General features: G+C 36.8%; 1 protein-coding gene across 2 annotated transcripts in view; it reads right to left on the bottom strand.

Moving 5' to 3' along the window:
• The window catches only part of Herc3 (HECT and RLD domain containing E3 ubiquitin protein ligase 3), a 121487-nt gene that overhangs the window by 70883 nt on the left and 32141 nt on the right, over positions 1-18463 (bottom strand). For both annotated transcript variants that reach the window (XM_077803611.1, XM_026405193.2), the window contains 6 exons: positions 8281-8440; positions 5054-5130; positions 4067-4288; positions 2653-2744; positions 1212-1342; positions 472-632 (listed from right to left, as the gene is read on the bottom strand). In XM_077803611.1, the coding sequence (XP_077659737.1) occupies positions 472-632; positions 1212-1342; positions 2653-2744; positions 4067-4288; positions 5054-5130; positions 8281-8312 (715 nt within the window). In that variant the 5' untranslated portion in view covers positions 8313-8440. The remainder of the gene's footprint in view (positions 1-471; positions 633-1211; positions 1343-2652; positions 2745-4066; positions 4289-5053; positions 5131-8280; positions 8441-18463) is intronic.

The raw sequence follows: 18463 nt of genomic DNA, 5'->3' as shown, positions 1-18463 counted from the left end.
TGGCACTAAGAGCATAGGCTTTCAAATGGGGCCAATCTTGGTTCAGTCCTGCCTCCAGGATCCTTGTGACTTTAGGAAAGTTACTGACCCTCTTGAAGACTCAGTTCTCTCACCTCTACAAAGATGACAACCACTAATAGGTTGTTCTGAGGCTTAGCATAATAATGAATTTGGTTAAACATTCAATAAATAGTTAACCATCAGTATTAACAACAATAAAACTTATACACTATCACCAAGATTCTTGGCGCTAACATTTTGTGTTTTATTTATTTTCTAGGATTTCAGAGTTTCATGCATAGCAAGAACTGAAATATTTGTTGATTATTGTTTTTAAAAAACCTCATATTAATTCCCTTCAAAAGACTTCAAGATATATAAGAGATGTAAATTCAAAATATGTTGGAAACAAACATATAGATATATGTTTTAGTCATTTAAAATATAATTAAAATCTAGTGCAAATCTTACCGGCTCGGGCTGAAAGCTGTCCACTGTGGGCAGCCCAATAACCCTTCACAGGAGATGGGCACTTAACATTACAAGTGTGTCCAGTTCCTAGTTGACCTCTAGCTCCACAACCAAATGCGTAGATGAGTCCAGAAGAAGGCACAAAGGCTAGAGTGTGTTGTCTGTGGAAAAATTAAACAACTCATGGTCAAAGTATCCACTAACATGGACACACTCTCAGACTCTGACCTTTAATTTCCAAATAAAAGCATAGGAGTCCTTAGGGGTGCCCCATGGAACCTCCCCAGTGACAATATGTGACTTTTCTTTTTTTTTTTTTTTTTTGCAATGACTGGCTCTCCATAATATTCTCCTTCTCTCACACTCCAGTTAATGGGGAGGTAGTAACTTGTGGAAAAAGTTGAATAAACCTGCTGCCATATGGATGAAAGGGAAGAAGCAGTGTAGGCCCAGTCAAAATTTCCAAAAGGCTCTGTGGAACTTTCTCCTTTCTTCATCTCTTCCCCACCTGCTGCTACTCTCTGTCCCAAAAGAGGCCTACTATTCCCTATTTCTCTGCTTACCTAAAACCCTTCCTTGCTATATCCCAGAATCTGACTTTCTCCAAATTTCACTGTAGGTATGCATGCAGTAAAGATTTCCTAAAATGATGGAGGTTAGGTGTCATCACATTCTCCATCACTTATAAGAACGAGACCCATTTCTGGGTCTTCCAGCAGGAAGCTCTGAGGAACACCCACCTGCCACAAGCAATCTGAGTTACTTCACTGCCCATCAGCTCTAGAACTCTTCTTGGATTAACCTCATCATTCATGGAGTCATGTCCAAGTTGCCCACAAGAACCAGCACCAAAGGTGAACACACCTCCACTCTAACAAAGAACAAACATCAATATGACATTACTGTATCTCTAAATTTAAGAACCTTCCTCTGAAACCTGTATACAAAATTCCCATCAGAATGGTCCATGCAAGACACTATGCTCACTTAATACTTGGCCAAAATCACCTCCTGAGAACATTATTTAAATAGCAAAAAGAATAAAAAAGAAATTTAAGACTATGTATTCAAGGAACATAGAAAGCCCTTCTCAAGGGAATGTGTGCCATTTGCAAATTTTGGAAACTGTTTAAAGCACAATGACATATTAGGAAGCAAAATTTAAAAAAAACAAGAAGATATTAAGAGAACAGGTGTGGTGAGGTACATCTGTAATCCCAGTTGGTAGGGATTAGACAGAGAGATCACAAATTTGAGGTCACGTGAACAACTTAGCAAGACCCTGCCTCAAAAAAACAAAAAAGGCTGGGGATGTAGATTTGTGTAGGAGAACCCCTAATTCAATTCTCAGTACTAAAAAGAAGAAAGAAAGGAAAAAAGGAAGGAAGGAAGAAAATAAATTAAGTACTCCACAAACTCCTTGAAAAGTAAGGTTTTTTAAAAGTTGTATTAGATTAAATGCTAACCTATTTAATTAAAGTATATATATAATGGCATTTGCTCTATATGAAAATACAAATTTTCTTTCTAGAATGTAACTATTTAGAAATAAAAGAAACATATTAATGATTTTAAAACAATTAAATTGCTATTTCTTTTTTACATATTTTATTTATTTACTTACTTGCTTATTTATTGGTACCAGTGATTGAACCCAGGTACTCTTAATGACTGAGCCACATCCCCAGTCTTTTTTTATTTTTAGACAGTGTCTCACTAAGTTGCTCATGGCCTCACTAAGTTGCTGAGGCTGACTTTGAACTTGTGATCCTTCTGCCTCAGTCTCTCAAGTTCCTGGGATTACAGGTGAATACCATTGTGCCTGGCTTTTTTTTTTAAATATCTTATTTTAAAAGAATACAGGATTCTGTTATTTATTTACTTATACACACACACATACACATTTATGTATATATATTCAAAAGGTATTTCATTGAACTACTTTTTTCATTTTTATACTGAAATATTTTTAACTGGTAGAAGTTTACCAAATAGGTAAACACAGATACAAGAAAGCAATTTCGTTCCTATTTCTTTGGAAAACAATAAAACAAAAGCTAAAGGCAGCATTCAAGTTCAAGCCACAATATGGTAATTAAACATAATCACTACTCTAAAATAATCTATTATAATTGCCTATCCCATAACCTGAACCAAAACAGAGTTCTCCAATGCCCTTACCTTTGTGAGGACTGCTGTATGTTCTTCTCCACAACTAATATAGACAACTTTCTGGGTTCGTAAAAGTTTTACATGGCAAGGAGACTCTCGATCTAGAATAAGATCAATGAAGCATTAGAATATCACTACCATTAATTTTTATATGAAATACACACAACTATCATAGCATGAATTTTGGGTCTCCCCTGGTTTCCTGGCACATATGCAACTTCCTACCTGCATCTCTGTTTGGATGTTGTTATGGTTTGGATGTGAGGTGTCCCCCAAAAGCTCATGTGTGAGACAATGCCAAGATGGTTTGGAGGAGAAACAATTGGGTTATGAGAGACTTAACTCAATCAATTTATTAGTACCTTGATGGGGATTAACTCAGTGGTAACTGAAGGCAGATAGGTTGTAGCTGAAGGAGGTGGGCATTGGGGAAGTGGTTTTGAGGTAATATATTTTGTATCTGGTGAATGGAGACTCTCTCTCTGCCTCCTGATCATCATGTGAGCTGTTTGCCTCTGCCATAATCTTCCACCTTGATGTTCAGCTTACCTTGAAACTCAAGGAATGGACTTCTAAGGACTGAGACCTCTGAAACCATGAGCCCTCAAATAAGCTTTTTCCCCTCTACAATTGTTCTGGTTATGTCTTTTAATCACAGCAGTGAAAAAGCTGACTAAAACAGATGTCCAACAGACCTCAATTTTAATGTATCCCAAAGCTAACTCATGGTTTCCCGACACTTTCTTACTCTGCCCACTAACCCTCCACAAAATAACTGTATCCTTCTACTTTTCCCTGTTTTAAACCACACATTCAACAACGTGCAAATAGGTCCTCTTCAAATGCTGCACAAAAATCAGACTTTACTCTCACTAACTCCAACCTGGTTTTCCCCCTTGACCCACTTATGCAGCTAATGGCAGCTACTGGTCAAACAGGATCACTTCTCTCCTCCAACACTTAGTCTTGCTAACAAGAGCAAGACTCACTAACAGATGAAGCCAAATCCTTACCCTGGTACTACCTCTTTGACCTCCATCTGTCCCTCCTCCCATTTCTCCCTCTAGACCATACATCTTTTCACATCACAGCATTTGCACATACTGTTCACTTTGGCTGGAATATTCTTTCTGCAGAAATCTAAATGTCCCACTTCCTACGGGCTCTGCTCAAACAAGTTCCTATCAGAACTACGTATTTACTAGTTTGTTGTTTGTGAATCCTTGACATACCATATATTTATGAGTTTGTTGTTTATGTTTGCCCACTAGAATAGTTTCCACTAAGCCACAGATGTTCTGTTTTGTTCATTGCTGCTCCCTTAGTATTTAGCATGAGGCCAACACATACTAGAACCTCAAGAAGTATGTATTAAACAAACAAATGTGCTTTTGAACTAAAGAGGTACATGTAGTTTACCAACCTTTTTCATCACTGAGTCCTAGCTGTCCTGCATTATTCATCCCCCAGCCAAAAACAGCTCCTGAGAGAGATAGGGCAAAGCTGTGAGCCCCTCCTGCTACCACCTGGGCCAACGGGATGCCCTCCAGGGACCTCACCCTCTGTGGGCTGGCTTGAGAAGGGAACTCCTTCCCTAGCCCCAGCTGACCATGGCTGTTTTTTCCCCATGTGAAGAACTGGCCATCTGAAAAAAGAACAGAATAACTAATATTACAAAAATGGCTACAAGTTCCATGCACAAAAATAATCACGTTATTAGGATCATTTGTTAGTTACCCTTCCACATACCCCAAACTCACCCCAGAGCAAAGGAACAAAGACACTTCATGCTTTAAGACTATCAAAACCAAAACTCCCACTTGACATGACAATACTATTATGCAAAGAACACATTAAGTAAATAAATTCAATTTTGAACAAGCCAACTACCAGGCTTAGATCTATTAAGCAAGTTCAATTAGTTGTGACCATATTAAGACTAAGAGACCTAGAACTTCAGGAGATCCAGGCTAAGAGCACCAACTTCTAAACAAATGATTGAAGAGGATGTGTAAGGGCAGATGTCTTCTAACAAAGTACAGTGTTGTTTGCTGGCTTAGGTTTCTCTTAACTCCTTCCTTTACATTTATTTGGGATCTTGACAGTAAAATGGAACTTGAGAGTAGGCTATAGCCATAAGAAACAAAACAAACCAATTTTCTATATTCTCAAGAACACTTAGGTATCATCCTGCTTCTCGTTCATCTTTCCCCTGCGTGTGCTGGGGTAACAATGATTAGCACCTATTTCATCCACACCCTGGAGAAAGGATGAGATATGCAAAGGCTGTCTGAGAACTGTTACTGCTCAAGACCAATGCAGTTAAAGTTTGGAGATAAATTAATGCAACTGCAGGAGAAAAATATTTTCAAAATTTCACGGCATTGGCATATATTTAATGCTACATTACCTGCTGCAAGAGCCAAGCAATGCCAGTTGCCACAGGAAACTTGTAATATTGTCTGTTGGTTCAGCTTCTGTATTAACCTAAAACAGAAAAGGCTTTCCTAAGATTGAACATTCACATACAAACACGATTATCGCAAATATTCCCACTGGGTTCAGTGGTGCAGAACTATAACCCCAGCTACGAGGGAGGCTGAAGCAGGAGGATCACAAGTTCAAGACCAGTCTGAGCAACTTAGTGAGACCCTGTCTCAAAAAAAAAAAAAAAAAAATTAAAAGAGCTAGGGATGCAGCTCAGTGGTAAAATGTCCCTGGGTTCAATCCCCCATACCAAACAAACTACAGGACTGTCATGATCCAGCAATTTTACCTCTAGTTATATATCCAAAAGGACTGAAATCATATTACTAAAGAGATACTTTATGTTTACATTCATAGATGCATTATTCACAATGGCCAAAAGATGCAATCTTGTATTCTGCAAATCTATTGGCACCATTTGTTTTCCAAATACTCAGATGATTATTAGCATTATTTTTTTTTGCAATAATGTTTTTTTTAATTAAGATATGTACTATTTTTTTTCCTTCTGCTGGGAACAGAAATCAGGACCTCACACATGGTAGGCAAGTGCTCTACCACTGAGCTACACCTGCAGTCATGTATTAATTTATCATGTGTGTTGGTTCAAAGATCATCATCAAGGATTCTTCATGGTGCACTTTTATAATCACTCCTCCCCTGTCTCATTACCCAACCCTATCCCCCGGAAACCACTATCCTAGCCTCTATTTCTAAAATGCTGTTATTTTAAGAATGTTACAGAAATCAAATTACATACCCTTGGGGATTAGCTTTTTATAACTCAGAATATTTCCCTGGACATTCAAAGTTGTTACATATATGAATAGTTTATAGAATCTCGCCGATTTAAAAAAATTTTAAATGCATTACTACCAAGTGTTTTAGGAGTTACAATGCAGCAACGGCCCTTTTTCTTGTCCAGTTTCCATACAAAATCCCCAGAACAAATTGTCCCCTTATTGGATCAATTCTCAAACAACCCTCATGATCACATTTAGGAAGGGAAACAGATCAAAAGAACAAAGATAAATACAAAAATTATACCCTGGAGGTGGAGAGGAGGGGTACATACAATACAAACATAAACTATGCTTTACCTACTCATCTCGTTCTATCTTCCCAATAACTCCATAAAGTAAAAAATATAAAATTTCATTTTGAAGTTAGGAAAATGCGGCTTAGAAAAGTTCAATTTGCCCAAAGTCATTCACCTTGTAAATAACAGAACCAATATTAAATCCAAGGCTGTTTGTTCTCAAAACTGTTACTTCCCAAAATACCATGGTATTAATAATTTATTTCAAGTAAATTATATAGTTAAAACTATACAAATCATTCTTGTAAGTCATTCATAGTTTAAACATGATTAATTAAATTAATTAAATCGTTACTATAACACAGATTACTTTTTTAGAAAAGAAATTCGATTTAAAAACTTGAATTGAGTCTTTGGTCACCAACAAATGAAATATTTTTGTCATTAATGTTATCAAAATTTTTCCCTAATGTTACACACAATGTAACTAAAATAGAGCAATCCTCTTTTCTTACTGCCAAATTAATTTTTGGAAAAAATAATCTAAGACATTACTGGCTGGAATTTATCAAAAAATAAATCAAATCGCTCTCACCTCCATGTTCCTTTTTCCCTTAAAACAGCTTTTAATTAAAGAGAAAAACTTAGGAAAGGCAAAAAGGAAGAGGGAGATATACTGTCCTTAAAAACGGGATAAGAAGGGGAAAACAGGCCATTTATTAACCTAATACTGAGCAATGTATGGGCCAGGCACCCTTAAAAATGATAATATTAAAATGAATAATCCAGGTCTCCTGCCATCAAGAAGTCAAAGTTTTGAAATAAAAATCAGATATTAAAAGAAACAAATACAAAGAACATAACAAGTACTAGTATATAGAAATATGCAGTATACCAAGCATGTGTTACAGGGGTATGTAGAATAAAAGAACTGGCATTAAATGAAGAAAATTAACAGCCTCTCTGATCATGAAAAATCCTCAACAGGACTGGGGAAATAGCTCAGTGATAAAGCACCTGCCTAGCATGCATGAGGCCCTGGGTTCAATCCCCTTCATCACCACATAAAAAATAAAGTAAAATGACCAAAAAAAAAAAAAAAAAAAACCCTCAACAGACAGATACCACCCCAGCAAAAATCATCTGAAAATAACTATTTTGAATATTTTCTTAAGTGATGAATTATCTATTAGATACTTGGCTAAATCTTCTAAAATTTTGAAGTAGCTGGGTGTAGTGGTGCACGCCTGTAATCCCTGTAGCTCAGGAGGCTGAAGCAGGAAGATTGAGAGTTCAAAGCCGGCCTCAGGAAAAGTGAAGCACTAAGCAACTCAGTGAGACCCTGTCTCTAAATAAAATACAAAATAGGGATGGGAATGTGGCTCAGTGGTGGAGTGCCCCTGAGTTCAATCCCCAATACCGCCCCCAAAAATAAAAAATAAATAGACAAAATTTAGAAGTAAATAGTTAAGAATTTCAAAACCATTAATTATATTAATTTTTGCATTAAAGAATTTATATTTGGGGCTGGGGTTGTGGCTCAGTGGTAGAGCGCTTATCTAGCACATGTGAGGCCCTGGGTTCGATCCTCTACACCACATAAAAATAAAACAAAGGTATTGTGTCCAAATATAATTAAAAAATAAATATTAAAAAATAAAAGAATCTACATTTGATATTTTAGCTATTTTTAATGCTAAAGGTAATTTGGCATATGAGAGTCAGCCTTATGATTCTACTTTAAAGTACTTAACTGAATAATTCAGATTTTTTATAATCTTATGAAGGTTGATAAATCTAAGATGTGAAAAGATGCCTTTTTTATTCAAATATTTATCGAGTGCCAGGAAGTCAGCTCTTAACCAGGCTACTAGAACAAATAAAATTCGGTTCCGGACCAACTTACTTTTTGAACTAGAGGCAGACATTTCTGCAAATAATCACAATTTTTGTGCTACAGCAATATAAAGGCACAGCAGTAGCACAAAGGAAACAGCAATACAATAAAGAAAACAGAACAAAAACAAGGAGTCTGCCATAGCAACAAGCAGAAAGTAATTTTTAAAACAATTGAGACTTGAAGCCCAGATTCCTTTCTGTGGCATTCTTACCTGGGCACTGCCACAGAATCCTCAGTAGTCATGAGTCCTAGTTGACCATCACTCCCTGCACCCCAAGAGAACAGCTGGCCCCGGTCACTAAGGGCCAGATTGTGGGACTCTCCACATGCCACATGAATAATGTGCTGATCTGCCAGAGCTCCAATTTGTTCTGAAAGAGATCAAACCAAAGGAAGAAAATGTATATCTTAGAAACAGGTTATTTTGCTACCCTTCCACAGAATTACCCTTATAGGACAGTTCTCCACTCCCATTCTGGAACTAAGGACTTTTGTTTTTAAAGAGAACCACTAAATCTGCATATGTGCAGAGATTATAAACTTTATATATTTCCAAATGTTATCAATTTAGATTTAGCTACACTAGGTAGCATACATGCCTACAGTAGCACACACATCCCATTTGTTCTCTGAACCTATAAAGCCATGTGCCTGTGCTTCTCTATCCAGGGAGAAGACTGAATGAAAATGATGAACAAAAGAAGCCCAGATTCAAGTGGGAATGAGACACATTCCTGTAAGTAGTGTCACTGTGTGAAATTCTGCCTGGAACAATGAAACACACCGCCATATCCTATCCACAAAAATATCCAGAATTCTAAAGACCTTTCTCCCATCAGTTCCAGAACATATTCATGTATGAATCCTGGGAAACAGGAGGATCTGTCTCTGGGAAAATTTGCCCAAATGGTCATGGGCTTATAACCACACCTACTACTAGAGTGCATCCTATCCTGAAAGCTAGTAGCCATAGCACATCTCCATTCTTAAATCTGTACCCTCATTCCACACACTCACATGGATGGCTGCAGCACTACAACCCCAACTGCTCAGAGCCTAGGCCTAGCAGAAAGGCTGAGATTCTAGCTGCAAAACCCAGGCAGCATCCCATTCCCTGGGAAACAGAAGACTTGAACAAAGGGAAAGCAGACACAGAGCCCAACATGCCCATGCCTACCTGACATACAGCCAGGGAGCAGCCCCAATCCCAACAAAAACACCATACCACCACAGTCACAAACACCTACAGCCTAGGACACTAACATAGCCTCAGACAACCTACATACTAGTATCTTTCTATTCCATAAAAATTGGAAAAGGTGACTGGTATACTGAATGTATAGGCATCAATTAGAGATGAATTAAAAAGCAAGGAAAGATGACACTCTAAGGTATACAATAATTCTCTAATAACAGACCCTAAAAAAAAAAAAAGGAAGCATGATCTTATGGAAGAGCTCAGTGAGATAAGAGAATACAGACAGACAACCCAATAAAATCTGGAAAATAATGTCATCGTATGAGAAACACAACAAATAGATATCATTAAAAAAGAACCAGAAATTTTATAGGTGGATAATTAAATGAATGAAATTAAAAAATAAAATTGAGAGCCACAACAGACTAGATCAAGAAGAAGAAAGAATTTCTGAACGTGAAAATTGGTCATTTTAATTAACCCAAACAGGAGGTGAAAGACAACCATATCTCAAAGGTCCCACAGATTAAGTAAACAAATATTTGCATTATGTGAATTCCAGAGGAGGAAGAGATGGAGAAACATGCACAATGCACATTTAACAAATAAATAGCTGAAAATTTCCCACGTCTTGAGAGAGATATGCATATCCAGAACTCCAATTAAACTCAAAAGAGGTTCTCTCCAAGGCATATTATAATCAATCTATCAGAAGTCAGAGAGAATTTTAAAACCATTAAGACAAAAAAAAAATATCAAAAATGCATTCATATAAGGGAATTGTCACTAGAGTAACAGCAGATTAAACTTTGTAGGCCAGGAGAGAATGAGATGATATATTCAGAGTGATGAAAGAAAACCCACTGACAGTCAAAAATACTATATACACGGCTGGGAATACAGCTCAGTTGGTGGAGTGCTTGCCTTGCATGTGCAAAGCCCTGGGTTCAATCCCTAGCATCAAAAAAAAAAAAAAAAGAATACTATATACCACAAAAGCTATCATTAAGAAACAAAGCCTGTAGCAGACAAACAAAAACTGAAGGCATTCCTAACTACTAAACTGGAAGTATAAGAAATGCCTAAGGAGCACTAGAACAGACACCCTATGCTTAGTAGAAGAAAAAGTAGGACAAAATCTCCACTATGTCAGCTTAGGAACTGACTTCCTTAACAAGACTCCTAGAACACAAGTAGTAAAATCAAGAATCAATAAATGGGATGGTATCAAACTACTAAGCTTCTTCTCAGCAAAGGAAACAATAATGTGAAGAAACAGAATGGGGGCTGGGGATGTGGCTCAAGCGGTAGCACGCTGGCCTGGCATGCATGCGGCCCGGGTTCGATCCTCAGCACCACATACAAACGAAGATGTTGTGTCCTCCAAAAATTAAAAAAAAAAAAATTCTCTCTCTCTCTCTAAAAACAAAGTTAAAAAAAAAGAAACAGAATGGGAGAAAATTTTTACCACATGGTCACCTCAGACAGAACATTGATTTCCAGGATGTATAAAGAACTCAAAACAAATAACCCAATCAATAAATACACTAAGGAAATGAACAGAAGAAGAAATACAATCCATCAACAAACATATGAAAAAATGTTCATCATCTCTAGTGATTAGAGAAATGCAAATCAAAACTAATCTATGATTTAATTTCACTCCAGGCAGAATGGCTAATATCAAGAATACAAGCAACAATAAGTATTGGCAAGGATGTGGGGGAAAAGGTATACTCTTACATAGCTGGTGAGACAGCAAATTGGTGCAACCACTATGGAAAGCAATATGGAGATTCCTCAGAAAACTTGGAATGGAAACACCATTTCACTCAACTATCCCACTCTTCAATTTATACCCAAAGGACTTAAAATCAGCATACTATAGTAGCACAGCCACATCAATGTTTATAGCAGTTCAATTCATAATAGCCAAACTATGGAACCAACCTAGGTGTTCTTCAACACATGAGTGGATAAAGAAAATGTTGTACATACACACAATGGAATATTACTCAGCTTTAAAGAAGAATGAAATTATGATTTTTGCAGATAAATGGACGGAGCTGGAGAATATCATGCTAAGCGAAATAAGCCAAACCCAAAAAACCAAAGGCTGAATGTTTTCTCTGATAAGCGGATGCTAACCCATAATGGGAGGGAAGAGGGGGAATGAAGGAATTTTGGATTGTGCAGAGGGGAGTGAGGAAAGGGGAGGGGGTGTGGGGAGGGGAAGGACAATGGAATGAGACAGACATTATTACCCTATATGTATGATTACACAATGGTGTGACTCTGCACCATATTCAGCCAGAGGAAGGAGAAGTTGTATTCCATTTGTGTACAATGTGTCAAATGCATTCGGTCATGTATAACTAATTAGAACAAATTAAAAAATGAAATAAAAAAATAATTATTTGGGGGGAAAAAAAAGAAATGCTTAAGGAAATGCTACATCTAGAAGCAAAAGGCCAATAACTACCATCAGAAGTACAAAACTCACTGTAAATAAAAAACAAAGAGAAAGGAATTGAACTTTGTGACTACACAGAAAACCACCAAACCACGAAGATAAACAATGAGAAGAAAATACAAAGGCTATTTATAAAAACCAGAAAGCAATTAATGAAATTATAGGAGTCGGCTGAATATAAATGGATTGATAACCACCTAGAATGTAAATTAAATCCCCCGACTAAAAGATACAGACTGTCTGAATGAATTTTTAAAATGACCCAACTATATGCTGCATATAAGAAAATCACTTTACCAGTAAAAACACATATAGAATGAAAGTAAAAACACATAATGAATTAAATATAAACATATATATATACACACATACATATATATACATATATAAAACCAATACCAAACCACTCAAATATAATAAAGAAAATATTATATCTAAAAAGGAGAGATAGACACCAATACAGATAGATGGAGATTTTAACACCCTACTTTCATCAGTGGACAGATCATCCAGATAGAAAAATCAACTAGGCAACACAGTTAATCTATACTATAGGCCAAATGGACCCAACAGACATATATAGAATGTTTCATTCAACAGCTGTAGAATACATATTCTTCTCATCAGCACATGGAACATTCTCCAGGAGACACCATATGTTTGACCACAAAAGAATCTCAACAAATTCAAAAAATCTAAATCACATCATGTTTCTTTTCTGACCACAAGAGAACAAAATTAGAAATAAAAAGACAAACTTTAAAAATTCTACAAATACATGGAAATTACACAATATGCTCACAATGGCCAATGGAGGAATCAAAAGGGAGATCAAGAAATTTCTCCAAACAAATGAAAACAGAAACACAACATACCAAAATCTTTGGGATTCAGCAAAAGCAGTACTAACAAGAGAAATTTATGCCAATAAGCACCTACATAAAAAAGAGAAAAGACTCTGAATAAACAATCTAATAAGGCAACTCAAGAAACTATAAAAACAAAGGTAAATCCACCCCCAGATTTGTAGAAAGAAATATCAGAGCAGAAATAAAATAACAAAACAAAACAAAAGATCGATGAAACAGGCTGTGGTTGTAGCTCAGTGGTAGAGTGGTGGGCACTTACTTGCCTAGCCATGTGAGGCACTGGGTTTGGTCCTCAGCACCACATAAAAATAAATAAATAAAATGAAGGTATTGTGGGAAAAAAAAAAACTAAATCAATGAAACAAAAAGTTGGTTTGGGGAAAAATGAAGTTGAAGAACTTCCAGTTAAACCAAGAGGAAAAAAGAGAAGACTCATAAATAAAGTCAAGAGACAAAGAGACATTAAAACTGATACCACAGAAATACAAAGGACCATTAGTACCTATCATGAACAACTACATGCCAACAAACTGGAAAACTTAGAAGAAACTGGCAAATATCTAGACACATTGAACCTACTAAGAAAGAACATGAAAAAACAGAAAACCCATACAGAGCAATAATAAATAATGAAACGAAATCAGTAATAAAAAGTCTACCAAAAAAAGAAAAGTCTAGGACTAGATGGCCCGACTGCTGAATTCTACCAAACTTAAAAACAACAACAACAAAAAAAAAAAACCACTAATATCAATTTTTCTCAACTATTAAAAAACATAAAATGAACAAAATTCTTCCATATGCATTCTATGAAACCAGCATCACCCTGATACCAAAACTAGATAAGGGCACAACAAAAACACTATAAACCGAGAGTGGGGTTGTGGTTCAGTGGTAGAGTGCTCACCTAGTATGCGTAAGGCATTGGGTTCTATCCTCAGCACCACATAAATATTAAATAAAGATACAGTGTCAACCTAAAACTAAAAAATAAATATTTTTTTAAAAAACACTATAAACTAATATCCCTGATGATCAGATGTAAAAATCTTAAAACACTAGCAAACCAAATCTAATAGCACATCAAAAAGATTATATGCCATGATCAAATATAATTTATCCCAAGGATTCAAGGATGATTCCACATATACAAAATCAACAAATGATATACCACATCAACAGAATGAAGAACAAAAACTATATGACCATTTCAGCAGACTCAGAAAAGGCATTAAATCAAACTGAACATCCCCTCATGATAAAAACTCTCCACAAATTGAAAATCAAAACAATTAAAATCAAAAAACCTATCTCAACAAAATTAAGGTCACATATGACAAGCCTATAGCTATCATCATACCAAACAAGAAAATAGTGTAAGTATTTCCTAAAAGATGTAGGTCTAGACAAGGATACCCTCTCTAATCACTTGTCTTCAAAATAGTACAAAAATTCCTAGCTACAACAATTAGATAAGAGAAAGTAAACAAGGGCATCCAAATTGGAAATGAGGAAATCAAACTACCTCTGTTCACAGATGACATGATTTTATCCATAGAAAAACTTAGACCCCCCCTAAAAAAAAATTAGAACTGATAAATGAATTCAGTAACACTGTAGGATACAAAATCAACATATAAAAATCAGTAGCTTTTTCTTTTCTATATTCACAAACAAGCTATCTGAAAAAGAAATCAAGAAAGCAGTCTAATTTACAATAGCTCTATTAAAAAAAAAAAAAAAACACCACTAGGGAAACATTTAACCAAGGGGTAAAAGAACTCTACCAAAAAAAAAAAAAAAAGAGAGAGAGAGAGAAAGAAAAGAAAAAGAAAAATTACACAAACACTGATGAAAGAAACTGCAAAGGACATCCCCAAAAAGGGAAAGACCTCCCATGTTCATGGATTGGAAAACTAATATTGTTAAAATGTCATACTCCAAAGTAATCTACAGATTCAATCCAATCTCTAATAAAACACTAATGATATTCATAGAAATAGGAAAAACACTCCTAAAATGTTTGTATGGAAGCACATAAAACCCAAATAGCCAAAGCAATCTTGAGATAAAGAAGAAAAGTGGAAGCATTACCATACCTGACTTCAAAACATACTACCAAAGCTACAGTAACCACAAATGCATGACTCAAATATGACGACAGGGAGAAAAAAGGGTCCATTTTCAGGCATGTAAGGCTGTCAAAATATTTAACACCTATGTGGTGGCTTTTCTCAGAAAGCTATTTCTCAAGACAGTCTTGCCCCAAGCATAAACAGTCTCAACTCACTTTGCAAGTGTAAGGAACCCCGACTAGAGGAGCTCAGGTGACTCAAACTATTCTTCTAACCAAATTTCCAACTTGTACCAGTTGCAGGACTTGGGCAGATTTTCCATTCCCTTGGGCCTGGGACCTAGCCTCATTCACTCATGATTGAAGCCTGCCTCTCCACACCTGATCTTCCTGCTGCCAACCGGTACCCTCTCCTGCCTAAATGTTAGCACACCCCCTAAAATGACACTATCAACAGTTTCTCCACTGTCCTGATGAGCACTGAACTGTCTAGCTAGCTGACCTGACAGTTATTTCCCACCCCAAAATCTTAATATCATCACTCTTAGTCTTATTTTTGACCAGAGTTTAGTAGGGCACGTCTAGATTCCAGTTATCATTTACTCCCAGTCTGATCAAGCTCTAAGCAAACCAATTCCTGTCCCTTCACATATCAACCATCAAACAGACATCAAAAACCACCCTTACCACAAGAAATCTTTTAGCCTCAAGGCATAAGTACTGTTCAATAATGCAAAGACTGCAGGGAAATTAAACCATGGTTACACATAACCAATTTATTCTCTGTGTTCTAAAAGCCAAAAAACTGCACCCATCTGATTGAGGCTAGAGACTTGTCCTAGTAAACCACTCTCCTAGAATCTACTCCCTAGGTTAAGCCAACTTGCCAATGGTTGCCCTCATTTACTTCTTTCCCTGAATATTCCATTGTCCCAGACGGGAACAGTCAGGTTGTAGTGCACATTTTCACTTGCAGTCTCTGCTGATTGATATGCTATATTTTACAGACGGTGACAAAAACAAAAAAACAAAAAAACCGCAACCCACATAATTAAACACACAAAAGAAACATTCAGCATTTTTTGAGGATAAAAGTATATTTTCTCTCTGATCCTCTGATGGCAACACTTTTTAAGTCTTTCGTAGTCTTCAGCAATGTTACCAACTCTGAAGGAATCACAGTAATAGGGTGGTAGGGACAAATACAAACTGCTGCTTAGAGCAAGTCAGCAGCTCAATGACTTCTATTATAGGGATTAATTCTCCTTGATTTTTGAGTGCATCCTAATTTTTTAAATTTTTGTAGTTAATGGAATATTTGGCATTAAGTGTCAAAGGGTATGGTAACAGAGAAGGATGATATGAGCCTAGAGGATAGATGGGTGATTCCGACATTTATTCCTTGCAACAATCTGGACCCAAGAGCACTAACTATGATTATTCTCAGCTCAAGATACTTAATTTGGCACAGTTCACAACTAATAGTGGGGAGCTAGGATGAATACCAGACCTGTTTGACTTCAAAGCCCATTATGCCCACTAAGCTATATTGGTTGCCCTTGTGGGAAAGAATTAGTTAGATTTTAAATTAGTAAAACACAACCTATAAAGTGAATACTCTATTCATGGATAATGGGAAATTAACTCATTTCCCTCACTGTCTATTCTAATGAGAAAGACCCCTAATGGATTTAAGTTAATAACATGAGCAGCTGGGTGGAAAGTATACAGAATATACAAAATCAGTGATCAATATTTGATTCTGAACTTTTAACTAATAAAACCATAACAAAGTAAACTAACTGTCAGCAGCTGGTATGACAAAAGGGGTTGAACTTTCATCATTTGGAGAAACTCTTTCCTGGTTTCCCAATTGTCTACTCTAAAGCTACACTTTTCTATAATACAGAATAAGAAACCTGCTGTGGGAAACCCAGCTCTCTGCCCTCCCGCTGTGTAGATTCCAACTCCTCACAGTGACCCCCAGCTCTGATTTCCTATTTGCAGGAAACTCTCACCCTCTTGCACCTCTTACCTCCTGCTACTGCATTCTACTCTTTCAGGATTTCTTTTTTTCCTCAAGCCACTCAAGACAATATTATACATCCAAGTTCCTCAGCAGTTCCCAAACATAGAGAATGTCCTAGTACCTGATTTTTTTTCCTAGGGCCCTACTGACTCTTAAAGTGACTAGGCACTTTCCTCCTCATTTTCTTTGCTTCTGTGTCTTGAAAGGTTCTTTTCCTAAGCTATCTTCCTATTTTCTTTCTTAACTATTTTGGTCTAAACATTTTGGAAGGCCTGGGCCATTTCCACAAGAGGACCTACACTTTGCTCTTGAGTCAATGCCCTGATGAAATTACCTAACTATGCACTTCTCATAACATATCCCCTCAAAGTTCAGCTCACATGCTACCATGAATGCTTTATCCTTCATAGATCTTTTCTTTGCCATACAATGACCTGCTTCTGTACAACAGCCTATTTGGGGATCTACAAGAACTAGAGTGGCTAGCCGGTTGCAGTGGTGCACACCTGTAATCCCAGCAGGTTGCAGTGGTGCACACCTGTAATCCCAGCAGCTCTGGAGACTGCAGCAAGAGGATCATTAGTTCAAAGCCAGTCTCAGCAACTCACTGAGGCCCTAAACAACTCATTGAGACCTTGTCTCTACATAAAATATAAAAAAGGGCTGGGAATATGGCTCAGTAGCTGAACACCCCTGGGTTCAATCTCCAGTACCCCCCCCCAAAAAAAAAAAAACTAAACTAGAAGTTCCAAGAGGACCGCCTCACACATCTTTTTTTTTTGGGGGGGGGGTTGGCGGGGGAGGGGGGAGAGTATCGGGATTGATCTCAGGGGTACTTAACCACTGAGCCACATCCCCAGCCCTATTTTGTATTTTATTTAGAGACAGGGTCTCACTGAGTTTCTAAGTACCTCACTTTTGCTGAGGTTGGCTTTGAACTCTCAGTCCTCCTACCTCAGTCTCCTGAGCTGCTGGGATTACAGGTGTGCCACCGCAGTCAGCTGGCCTCAGACATCTTTATGGAAGACTGAAATATTAAAGAAATGCTAGGGAACACCTACCTGTTGACTTCAGAAAGTCTTTGATAACCAAAATACAAAAAAGTCAGGTTTTAAGATGTCTTGAATGATTACCAAAGAGCTCACAGGCAACTTACAGTGCTGTAACTCATATTAATTAACCTGGTAAATCCCATCATCCAAGATGTGGAACACCTATAAAAACTTAAATTTACAGTAACTTTTGAAATAAATGTTTTTAGAGTTCTATTCTTTTGAGAAAAGCAATAGGAGAATGACTAGAGCATTCGAAAAATGTATTTCATATATATAATAAAGAATATATAAGCTCTAGATTATTATTTCCAAACTATTCTAATGTACTTACATTGATTTAATTGATATATGTGCAGAATTAAAAACTTGGAAATTAATTAGTTTAAAGGGGGAGAAAACAAAAACTACACATCAATCAGAAGTGAAAGAACCAAGTTAGGACCATTTAGAAAAGTATCATAACTAGAACATTTATGAAAATCTACCCCCTCACAATTTTCAACCACTGGAACTAACCGCTTCCTTAGAGCTCAAATATCTTTAACTTTGGCCTCCGTGGATCAACCCCAAAGAGAATAAAAAAGCCCTCTATGCCAAGTCACAAAACACACACTGAAAAGTTGACATATTTTAACTGCAATCTCAACAAAACACTCTCCAATTCTTTTCAAGGAGGCCACTTAAAAAGTCTTTATC

The sequence above is a fragment of the Urocitellus parryii genome, chromosome 10 (genome assembly GCF_045843805.1).
Source record: "Urocitellus parryii isolate mUroPar1 chromosome 10, mUroPar1.hap1, whole genome shotgun sequence".
Lineage (NCBI taxonomy): Eukaryota > Metazoa > Chordata > Mammalia > Rodentia > Sciuridae > Urocitellus > Urocitellus parryii.
Note: the sequence above shows the minus strand (reverse complement) of the source record. Positions and strands in the feature narration are given on the sequence as shown.